At 45.0% G+C, this 12714-nt stretch overlaps 1 protein-coding gene across 1 annotated transcript in view; it reads right to left on the reverse strand.

Moving 5' to 3' along the window:
- Positions 1–12714, reverse strand: part of Myrfl (myelin regulatory factor like) — a 120197-nt gene that overhangs the window by 499 nt on the left and 106984 nt on the right. Inside the window, exons 20-24 of the mRNA XM_021173503.2 lie at positions 5068–5130; positions 3867–3954; positions 1435–1509; positions 532–643; positions 137–211 (exon numbers count right to left, since the gene is read on the reverse strand). Coding sequence (XP_021029162.1) covers positions 137–211; positions 532–643; positions 1435–1509; positions 3867–3954; positions 5068–5130 — 413 coding nt within the window. The remainder of the gene's footprint in view (positions 1–136; positions 212–531; positions 644–1434; positions 1510–3866; positions 3955–5067; positions 5131–12714) is intronic.

The following is a 12714-nucleotide window of genomic DNA, read 5'->3' on the forward strand; positions in this document are numbered from 1 at the left end:
AGTGTGAAAGTTAACCAGTGTGAAAGTTAACTAGTGTGAAAGTTAACCAGTGTGAAAGTTAACTTAGTGTTTCTTTTATCTATTGAGAGTTTAATTTCCTACTGAAAAGAAAAAGGGGAGGGGGGAGCTTGCTTACTGGTGCGGCTACCCGGAAATGGTACGCGCTGTCGGAGAACCGGGCCACGGGAAGCCTCCAAATGTGCTGGTATCCCTAAGAGATGAAGGAGAGACGCCCATCTCAGGTCACATGTTCCAGCTCAGTTGGAAGGAGAGCAGGCTAGGGAGGCAACCCCTTGACAACTGTAGGAGAGGCTCTAGGACAACGGTTTTTGATCTATGTCACTAGAACAGTCTGCGGTCTCTTAAGGATGCAAGGAAGATGCCGAGCCAAGCGGGGTGGCCAGGTTCAGCTAAGAAGGGGCACTGGTGTTTGGTTCCAGGCATCCTTCCCTCAATAGGGAGCAGAGGCTGTAGTCAGAAATAACTTCTGCTGGAACCAGGACATGATGTTAAGGAGCCAGGAACCATTACCTGTGTCATCTGAGCATCTTCTCCATGGCTCTGGGTTCTTCCCCGTTGACTGTGGAAACATATATTCCCTAGCGTGTATTTGCACTGGAAAACTATCAGTGGCTCTGTTGTGCTTGAAGAGATGAAGAAAGAGAGCAAAAGTAGTTAGTAGATTCTACCAGACTACATTTTGATAAGAAGATGAACGAACTAGTGGGCACAGAGCTAACCCTCCCTGAGGCTGTGCCATACTCAGGGTGACTATTGCTCTGATGGATACCATGACCAAAGCAACTTGGGGAGGAAAGGGTTTATTTGGCTTATGCTCCCACTCTGCTGTTCATCACTGACGGAAGTCAGGACAGGAACTGAAACAGGGCAGGAACCTGAAGACAGGAGCTGATGCAGAGGCCATGGGGTGGGGGGTGGGGGTGCTGCTGCTTATTGGCTTGCTCCATTTTATAGGTGGAGAAATGGGAGCCTGGAGACAGTGACTGTCTCTTGAGAGGTCACAAAATGAAGACAGAATTTGAATCCTGGTCTGCCCAGCTCAAAACTTGGGCTCATTTTTTTTTCCTGCCCTTAAACAAAGGGTATATGTATTCCCACTGGGATGGAATGTCACTGAGATGCTCAGCTCCCACACGGGGGACATGCTGATACTGGTGTTCCAACCCCAGTTCAAAGGAGCCAATCAGGGAGCCCTGCGCTAGCTGCTGCCATGTGAACTTCCTCCAGGCAGGAGTGTGGCTCCCAGTGCTTCCATTTCCTGAAGGATCCTGGACGATCTCAACCTCTTTACCGTCTATCAGTTAACACAGACTGACAGCACTTTATCTCCCAACGCACTCAACAATGGCTGCATTCAGACTAACTGCTCGGAGAAGGAGAAAGCACCATTGTTTCTTACAGCCACACACTTACTTGATTTCCAGAGAGAATTTGACGTTGGTGGGTGTGTTCTTATTAACAGGAATGTTATAATTATAGTGCCCAGGCCTAATTTTAGAAGAAAATAAAATCACAAGTCAAAATACGCCCCAACAGCTTCAAAAGGATTTCTTTTTTGACATAGACCACACGCTATGTAAACTGCAAAGTGACACATGATAAATTTAGAAAGTTGGGTTTAATCTCCCGTGTCTGTAGTTTTCAGAGACAAACTTACCCAGTGTCAGAGTGAACTTGGCAGTTGCCTTAATATAAAATAAGTAAAGGCAAATTCCAAACCAAAATACACAGAATCAAATGCACAGGAAATGAGTTTGGTCACAGAGAAACAAATTTCAGGAGAAAAACGAAGTAAATGTAAAATTCTCCTGGAAGGGCCACGTGAGATAACGCAGCACAAAATATTCTCCCTTTTAAAGAATTTTAGCAGGAAATGTGTACATTTAGAATCCAAATCGGTTATAATTATGATGGCCCTGATTACCATTCAGGGATGGAGGAAATTGTAAGGTAGACTTGCTTATCCTAGGTCCACCTCTCAAACCAGAGATGCTCAGAGGGAAGAGGGTGTCCCACTGATTGCTACTGTGATGAACAACTCCATCGAATGGCATGTCTGTACTTAATCAAGCCCTCCCTCTGATTGGTCCCCCCCATGGATGGCATGGAAAAACAACACAAATCAGACAAAGGGGGGTAAGAGCCAGCCATCTCAGATTCTCTTTAAATGATACTAAACTAATTGTCAAAATGTGAAAGAAAAAACACGGGGAGTTGGAAAAAGCCAGAATTTTATAATATTTAAGAATTTCAGAGCATCATATTGTGAACCTTGGATGTGCACAATTTTTGTTTATCACTACATTTAAAAAAATGTAGCTTAGTATATGGGCTATATACTAAGGTATTAAAAAAAAAGCACATTACATTTGTGTATCAGGAATATATTTAACTTTTGCTTGTCAATTATATGCCAAAAAAAAGCTGAAGAAAAGCTTAACATTATTGCCACACACCCCCACCCCACCCCCACCCGCAACACACACAGTATCTGCCTTAGGATCAGAGCCTATAGCTCAACTGGGATGCTTAAACACACGGAATACCCTTCCCGTTATACACCTTCCAATATCTGCTGCTTCTCGGTAACTTCCCATCTTACGGGGAGACGTGAGACTGCTGCTTCTCTGCAACTGATACTAACCCATCTGACAGAGAGACCTGAATGTATGAGGACGAATACTTTGCTTGAGTCCAGAATTTGGACCTGAGTCACGTGATTCATCTTCATGATGTCATTCTGTCATAGTAACTAGCTAACATCTGTCTGGGATGCTCACTAAAGTTGTGACCTACAGCAAGCTCGTTAGCTCACACAGAACTGCAAAGAAGAGACAATAACATTGACTTCTGAGTGCTGATGGGAGAGTTCAGTGTGGTCATAAAGATAGGCATCAGAAGCCGGGCGTGGTGGCGCACGCCTTTAATCCCAGCACTCAGGAGGCAGAGGCCGGCAGATTTCTGAGTTCGAGGCCAGCCTGGTCTACAGAGTGAGTTCCAGGACAGCCAGAGCTACACAGAGAAACCCTGCCTCGAAAAACAAAAACAAACAAAAAAAGATAGGCATCAGAAGTCATTTTGAAATATATGTTGTTTTTATAATGTAGGAACATCAACTTGAAGTCTAACCTACTGGGTTGAAAAAAAGCCTGTGCCTGAAAATCCATAGGTCCCATGTGTGACCCCAACTGAAAGGAACGTCTCCCCTCTAGGTACCCAATAGGTACATAGCAAATTAAGAAACATTTCCCATGCTGAATGTCTACAGTTTGCATTTGTGCTTGCTGCAGTCAGTTTCTCCATGTCTGGATGCATCACTGCCGTGTGTGTGTGTGTGTGTGTGTGTGTGTGTGTGTGTGTGTGTGTGTATGTGTGTGTGTGTTGACACACACTGAGGATGGATGTTGTATCTGGGCAATTGTTTGCCTCCTAGAATAAAAGCTACACTAAGCAGAGCTGGATTTCCACAGCAATTAAAATAATACCCTTTGCTGTTTCACAAACGTCAACTCACTCATGTGCATCCTGTGTTTATAATCAACTAGCCACTCAGAGCATTGCTGTGTGCCCTGGGGACAGGCTGTTCCCTAGGATTTTGCTTTGGGTATAGCCATTAAACAAGGAGGTAGGAGATCAGGACCATGGGGTTTGTAGCTTATGGATGTGTGCTAACACCCACCATTTCTGACTCCCTCATCTTCTGTGTATTCAGTGTGCTTTTACTTAAGGAACGATGTAAACGCACATGGATTTCAACATGAAGCTTTGATTTTCATTCTGGTCTCAACAGTATAATGCTGACTAAATCCCAGAGGTAGCCAGAGCATCCTGGGAGGCTTACCCACCCGCAGTGGAGCATTCTGCTGCAGTACCGACGGTCTATCATTTGCTGGATTTCTACAATCTGAATGGAAGCAATGGTTGTGTCGATCCCTGGATTAAGGAGAAAAGAACAGCAATGAGATGAACAGAGGAAAGGAAATACAGTCTCGTGCAGGGAGAACGTGCTGCGTTCCTGCTGCATCCCAAACTACAGAATGTAAACCGAGAGAGTCCCGGACAGATGCATCCCATTCATGCTCAAATGAGAAAAGGAGGGGAACGTCTGCGCCAGGCTCTTGTGCTTGTTTGGGGGCGATGAGTAATTGTAAGAAATTTAATTTGTCAATAAAAATCCAGACTCCTAGAAACAGGGCCATCACACCCAAAAGAATTTCTGGACTACAGAAGTCCTCCTAAATTGGAATTTACTAGAGATGGGGCATACGATGTGACACACAATCTGCTTCAGGAAATAAAAAATGAACTAAAAATACAGTCAGAAGAAAAGAGGAAGGCAGGAACTTCAAAGATGTTTTAAAATCCTGGAACTTAACCACAGCTTATCTGGCTTCAGGTGACCATCCTGAATGCCTCATTAATGCTCAGGCTGACAAGGATTATAGGACATGGCCACCGAGGTGTCCACAGTGGATGTGTGTGTGTGTGTGTGTGTATGTATGTATGTATCTGTATGTGTATGATGTGTGTGTATGTGTGACTGTGTGTATCTGTGTATGTGTATATGTATCTATGTATGTATGTGTGTGTATCTGTACATGTATGTATGTGTGTCTTTGTGTTTGTATATCTGTAAATGTCTGTGTCTATCTGTGTGTCTGTGTAGGTCCGTGTGTGTGTCTGTGTGTGTCTGTATGTGTCTGTATATGTGTCTGCATGTGTCTGTATGTGTCTGTCTGCATATGTGTCTGTGTGTTTGTATGTTTGTGTATTGTGTGTGCCTGTGTTTCTGTATTTGTATGTTTGTGTATCTACATGTGTTTGTGTGTGCCTGTGTGTCTATGTGTGTGTGCTTGTGTAACTGTGTGTGTCTGCCTGCCTGCCTGCCTGTGTGGTGGTGGTGGGTGACAGGACGGGGTGGCAGGAAGAATGACTGTCATGTTGTTCCTGTTTCTCACCCCACTAACGCTCCTAAGGCTGTGGTGCTGCCTAGTCTCAGAGGGCAAAAAGAGTATCCAAAAGAGTGTCACTTAAATGTTAACTTACAGTCGCTCTCCCAGTCTGGGCTGATAAGCGCACTGCTTGTCAGGAACGGTTTGCTTTTGTCTTCTAAAGAATAAAAACATCTGTCAGTCAGGAAGGCTCCTTCAGGATGATAGGAAGCTGACTGAGCCGAGAGCTGAATGCATCCCCACCCTCACCTTCTCCCTCTCCCACTGTAGCACTTACCCACACCTATCCCGTTTCTTCCCAATCTAGTTTATTCTTGCCCTCACCCAAGAAGTCGTCTGTTACAGGAAAGTCACACACACCCCAACACATGTTGAAATCCCAATATTTTCCTCCTCAGAATGCCTCTCTGTGTGGAGATATGGCCTTTAAAGAGGGGATCAAGAGAATCCAAGGCAGTTTAGATGACCTCTAGTCCAATCTGACTGCTGTCCTTATCAGAGCAGGAGATTACAGGGAGACACCAGGGGTGGCTTTGGGCACGTACACAGGAGCAAAGAAAATACCATTTGTGGACTTAACAAGAAGGTGGCCTTCTACAGGCAAAGGGAAGACCTCCAAAGGAGCCAGATTTGTTAACACCAAGATCTTGGACCTCTAGCCTCCAAAACTGTCACCCTCCCCCACAAATGTCTATAGTTTACACCACTCAGTCCGTGGGATTGTGTCATGGCAGCCTGAGGAAACCACACCATCATCCTAGAAGTCCCCAGAGCTCACAGTTTCCTCCTCCCAGTGTGGACGCACATGCTCTTCAGTCAATGATACACATCAGCCCTCATGTTCAAAGCGTAGCACCTCCGGGTTACCCCTTAACTTTGAATCTGGTTTTATTTCTATTCCATTCTGGGCCCTCTATAGCTCCTGGGACAGCCTGGATCGTCTTAGGGAAGCATTGCTGGGCCCTCTATAGCTCCTGGGACAGCCTGGATCGTCTTAGGGAAGCATTGTTCTCTGATTAATGAGAAGCTAGTGGTAGTTTTATTTCTCATCTAGATCCTGAGTCAAAAATGTTGCTAACCAAAGCTGTTAGACCCAGGTCCCTCAGGGTCACTCTTGGCATGGTTTACGCAATATTTAAACAATGGACACTTGTCATTAGAGGGTGTGGGTGTGTGAATACAGCCAGTGACAGAGGACTCGTAACTCCAGGGACAGGCCTAAGTGTCCTTTCAGTGAGTTGTCATCGCTCTTCCTGGTCATGTGTTTTGATGCCAGTTCTACTTGGGTGAGAACGAGCCCCGAAGGCAACAGCTGCGCCCAGCCCAAGCCTGGCTGCTGTGTGGTAGATCAGATTTCCTTTATTTCTGGGTAAAACCAAAAATCATTACAAACTGACACTCCGAATCCAGGAACGAGGATGAAGCAACCATGTGTATGTTGGAATCTGATTTCTGACCAAACCTGAAAACTCAGAGAAGAGTAAGGTGAGAAGCTGGGGAATAGTCCGTTGGGAATTGGGTCCAGGTATCGGTGGGGTGTGGAGTCAGGGCTGCATGGTTCCCGTTGGCTTTATCTACCGTGACCATTCCATGGCCCCTCTCCCACAGAATAGATCCTATTAAATGAGATAGATGGCTCAAAGTGCACGGTTAGAGTGAGTGAAAATGATGGAAGATAAATAGAAACAAACTATACAGAGGCACGATGAGTATTAGTCTCATACAAACAGCATTGGAGGTGCCCGAAGATGAGCAGGACTATACAATGGACTGGGTGCTCCTTCCTGGTTATTAAATGATGTGGATATATCTATATCCATACATATATAATATATGATATATAATAGGTTATATATTGCATATAATATATATCCATATCAATCATATATCCAATATATGATATATATTTGTAGTGAAGGATAATAATGATATCTATACCAACTTCTCACTGATTATTTTCTATTAGATATTATTCTGAGCACCCAATGACAGCCCAATAGGATGGCTGTCCCTTCTTGGCAGATGAATACAGGGGATAAGTAGCAGAGAATAAGGGATAAAGCAGGTGAGTCCAAAGGATAAAGAATAGTACAAGGGCTTGCTTTGCTGTCCAGACTGTCTGAGTCTCTGCACCACCATTCTGCCATCCTAGAATCACACAAAGCAAAATTCATGGAGAAAAACAACTGAGTCTAAACTGTAAGGCAGGAAGGGGTTGGGGGACCCAGCCAGCTGAAGACAGGATTACTGAGGTAGGGACAAAGCCAAGGCAGTCACTCTGCCTGCAGTAGAAAAATGGCATTTCCAAAGCAACAGAGGCAACTGTTCAGGTGTCAGGGCTGTGCACGACAAACATTTTAACTTGTTTATTATTTAAAAGTTGTTTATATTCTTTATGTGTATCAGGGTTTGCCTTCATGTGTCTGTATGTAGAGCATGTGCGTGCCCGTGGCTGAAGAGGTCAGAAGACGACAATGGATCCCCTGGTTGCACATCAACATCTGGATGCTGGGAACCGAACCTGGGTCCTCAGGAAGTGCAACAAGTGCTCTTAACATCTGCACCATTCTCCAGCCCCAAGTAAATCTTTTAAAAATTAGATGTTGAGAGCAATCCCTTCGTAGTGTGCCAGATAACCTTGGCTGCCAACTCAGTCCCATTGAGAAATGAATCAGCCATAGATTCTTAAACTGTGACTTCATGGGGGTCACATAAATGAGTGTGACGGTTGTAAAAGTGTCAATAATAAAAGAGTTCTGAGTGCACAACAGAAAATCAACTGAAATGCTTACTGGATTCTGGGTGTTTTAGGCTCACTTGATGTCACTCTGTCATGCTCCCCAACTGCAGCACTGGTTCTGAACATCCCATGATGCTTTGTCGCTACCCAACGCCAACTCACGTGCCAGTGGCCCGCTCCACTCACACTTGAGACTACAGTTTGTTTTCATTTGACTGCAAAGCTTTCTGCTCTTATAGAAACACACCCTTCCATAAAAGGAAGCAAAGGCTTTTTCTGATTGTTTTTTGGAGACAGGGTTTCTCTGTGTAGCCCTGGCTGTCCTGGAACTCACTCTATAGACCAGGTTTACCTCAAACTCAGAAATCCACCTGCCTCTGCCTCCCAAATGCTGGAATTAAAGGCGTGCGCCACCACTACCCAGCAAGCAAAGACTTTCAATAGTTCACTACCATTGTTTCTCGGTGTGAAGATATCCGGTGAGCATACTTTTTGGTATGGACTGTGTTAGAATGTTAGCTTTTAAAGACTACTATTTGGGTTGGTAGCTTGAGTTTTGTAAAAAGTCATTAAATAAATCCCAGGCTTGGGATTAGGGAAGAATTTCTGACAGTTTCTAAAATGTTCCTAAACATAGGTCTGCAACTATGTACCAAGTGTCTATGCAGAGACATGGTCAAATGAGTGTGCAACTATGTACTACATGTCTATACAGAGATATTGTCAGCCCCAGGGATGAGAAAAATCAAAATGTTGTTCACTTCCAAAAAATTAATGGAGGTGCCAAGATTTAATTCATGTTTGTTTGTTTGTTTGTTTCTGTTTTTTGAAGCCTACACAGGGTTTCTCTGTGTAGCCCTGGCTGTCCTGGAACTCACTCTGTAGACCAGGCTGGTCTCGAACTCAGAAATTTGCCTACCTCTGCCTCTCAAGTGCTGGGATTAAAGACGTGCGCCACCACGCCCGGCATTAATTTTTTTTAAAATATTTCTTTCCTTTCCTTTCCTTTCCTTTCCTTTCCTTTCCTTTCCTTTCCTTTCCTTTCCTTTCCTTTTCTTTTTTCTTTGTATGTGCCTGACAGCATGTATGTACTATCCTGTGTGTGAATGGCCAGAAGAAGGTGACAAATCCCCCAGAACTGGAGTTAAAGGCAGTTGTGGTCCACCTAATGGTTTTAAGATAAACGTATCACTTATCAGTATGATATGAACATCAAAGAATTATTTTGAATGAATTTCTCGAAACACATATTTATCAGTAAATGTTTTGGATTTGTGACTACTTAATAGGTTTATATACCTAGGGTCACTTGAAATTTCTCAGACAAGAAAGATACTGGGTGGAAAAGAAGCCGTAGCCTAGGTGATTGGTATAGTACACTTGTGGGTGTGTCAGTAGGGTCATTTCCAAGATGGCTCTTATGTGGGACAGCACCTGCTAGGGAAAGCCCTGCCCTGAGTGTAGACGGCACCGTTCAATAGACTGGGAGCAAGCCCCCTCTCTTTGTCTCCTATCTCCTCACTGCTAAGAGGTGAATGGCCTCTTCTAAATACATCCCTGCTGCCATGGTGACCTGCCTCTCTTAGGCCAGAATAATGAGGCCTTTCCATCATAGACTGACTCCTCTAAAACCACGGGTCAAAATAAGAGTTTTCTTTGTAAGTTGCTTTTCATGAGTATTTTCTCACGGTGATTATACACACACACACACACACATACATATATATATATGACCAAGGCAACTCACAGAAGGATGGGTCGTTTATTCGAGCTCAGGGATGCAGAGGGGGTAACTAAGCATCTTGCAGGGGCAGAGTGCCTGCAGGCAAGCAGGTGGCTGGAACAGCAATCTGAGAGCTCACATCTTAAACCCCAGGCACAAAGCAGAGAGGGTGAGCTCGAAAGAATAGTCCTTGAGCTCTCAAAGCCCACCTCCAATGACCTGCGTCCTCCAACAGAACCACACCCAGCCTCCTTCAAGGGGACTAGACTCACCAAGCCTCCCCCAACAGCACCACTGGGGACCAAAGGTTTCAGATGTGTAAGACCACAGCCAACTCCTTTACACGCCACAGAGAGCTAATCTTTGTTTTTTGTTTTTGTTTTTGTTTTGGTTTGGTTTTTTTAAATTTATGTCTACATTCAAGTTTTACATTCAGTCTCAGGAAAGGAAGCAGAATCTGTCGGGTACAAAACCTGGGGACAATCTTTCTTGAATTCTCTCTCCTCTTCTCCTCTTCCACTAGGTGGAAGGGCTTGCCTGCACATGGCTCCCCTGACTGTGAATAACTTCAAAATGAACTTCTCTGTGTGTGGTTCAGTGGACAGGCAGAGCGGGCTTCCTGTGATATTCTGCAAATATTTGCAGAAGAATAGAAGGAAAAGAGGAAGAAAATTCAAAAGAAAAGCCGGTTGTTTAACCCATAAGTATCTTCCAGTTACTCAGAGGAAAATTCCCAGGATAGGACTTGAAGGATGCTGAGAACAGATTTGAGAAGCTGTGTTTCTAAGCACACAGGAGTGAGGATGCTGCACACAAGTGTCTGAGCACACAGGAGTGAGATGCTACACACAAGTGTGTGAACACACAGGAGTGAAGATGCTGCACACAAGTGTGTGAGCACACAGGAGTGAGGATGCTGTATACAAGTGTGTGAGCACACAGGAGTGAGGATGCTATACACAAGTGTGTGAGCACACAGGAGTGAGGATGCTGTACACAAGTGTGTGAGCACACAGGAGTGAGGATGCTGTACACAAGTGTGTTAGCACACAGGAGTGAGGATGCTGCACACAAGTGTCTGAGCACACAGGAGTGAAGATGCTGTACACAAGTGTGTGAGCACACAGGAGTGAGGATGCTGCACACAAATGTCTGAGCACACAGGAGTGAAGATGCTGTACACAAGTGTGTGAGCACACAGGAGTGAGGATGCTGCACACAAGTGTCTGAGCACACAGGAGTGAAGATGCTGTACACAAGTGTGTGAGCACACAGGAGTGAGGATGTTGTGTACAAGTGTGTGAGCATACAGGAGTGAGGATGCTGTACACAAGTGTGTGAGCACACAGGAGTGAGGATGCTGTACACAAGTGTGTGAGCACACAGGAGTGAGCATGCTGCACACAAGTGTGTGAACACACAGGAGTGAGGATGCTGCACACAGGGTCTGAGCACACAGGAGTGAGGATGCTGCACACAAGTGTCTGAGCACACAGGAGTGAGGATGCTGTATACAAGTGTGTGAGCACACAGGAGTGAGGATGCTACACACAGGTGTCTGAGCACACAGGAGTAAGGATGTTGTGTACAAGTGTGTGAGCATACAGGAGTGAGGATGCTGTACACAAGTGTCTGAGCACACAGGAGTAAGGATGCTGTACACAAATGTGTGAGCACACAGGAGTGAGCATGCTGCACACAGGTGTCTGAGCACACAGGAGTGTGGATGTTGTGCACAAATGTGTGAGCACACAGGAGTGAGGATGCTGTACATAGGTGTCTGAGCACACAGGAGTGAGGATGTTGTGCATAAGTGTGTGATCACACAGGAGTGAGGATGCTGTACACAAGTGTCTGAGCACACAGCCCAAAATGATGCATTCCATTATTGGCTCTTGAGAGATGAGAAATTTCTAGAAAACTGAATATTCATTTTCTTTAGTACATAAAAACTTATGCTTTCCCCAGGGCTTCCAGATTTCTTAGACTCAAGCTGTTCCAATATAACTTTGAGGTGCTTGTCTGCTGTTCATAGATCCACTTAAGAGTGCTTCCACAGATGGTTGCAGGATCACAGGCAAATGAGGCCTAAAGAGATGTAGAAACTGGAACCTCTCTGTGCTGTTTGTGTTGTGCTCCCTTGCTGAGCTTGCAAGGGAAGGAGCTCACTGTAGATTCTGGCAAGAACACTACAGACTCACTTCCACACCACAGAACTGTATTTATAGGTTCTTGAAGAAAGAGAACCCCAGAAATAAGTTGGATTGCCTTGGGAGACATTGTTCTTACCCGTGTGTTCGTGTGTGTGTGTGGGTGTGTGTGTGTGTGTGTGTTGAGACAAGGTCTCCTACAGAACTACCATCAGCACAGAACTGCTGATCTTCCTAACTTCAGGGATTCTGGGTATGTGCCACCATGCCCTTATGAAGCATTTTTTAAAGCAGTAATTTCAAAGTGAGGCTAGAGCTCTGCAGTTAAGAGCTTGTATTACTCTTCTTGGAGAGGATCCAAGTGTGGCTCATAGCATGTGTCAGGCAACCCACAACCACCTGTAACTCCAGCTCCAAGGGATACAGTCCCCTCTACTGGCTGCCATGGGCATTTGGATTTATGTATACAAAGTATACATATATACTTATATAGACTCTGAAATGCACAGATACAGACCAGATGCAGACCACAGACTAGACACAGACACAGACACAGACACAGACACAGACACAGACACAGACAGACACAGACACAGTCACAGACAACACAGACACAGACACTGACACTGACACAAAGACACAGACACAGACACAGACAGACACAGACACAGACAGACACAGACACAGACACAGACAGACACAGACACAGACAGACACAGACACAGACACTGACACTGACACTGACACAAAGACACAGACAGACACAGACATAGTCACAGACGACACAGACACAGACACAGACACTGACACAAAGACACAGATACTGACACAGACAGACACAGACATAGTCACAGACGACACAGACACTGACACAAAGACACAGACACAGACAGACACAGACAATGACACAAAGACACAGACACTGACACTGACACAGACACAGACACAGACACAGACACAGACACAGACACAGACCAGACACAGACACAGAGACACAGACACAGACACAGACAGACACAGACACTGACACAGACACAGACACAGACACTGACACTGACACAAAGACACAGACACAGACACAGACACTGACACTGACACAAAGACACAGACACAGACAACACAGACACA

Source organism: Mus caroli, chromosome 10 (genome assembly GCF_900094665.2).
Source record: "Mus caroli chromosome 10, CAROLI_EIJ_v1.1, whole genome shotgun sequence".
NCBI lineage: Eukaryota > Metazoa > Chordata > Mammalia > Rodentia > Muridae > Mus > Mus caroli.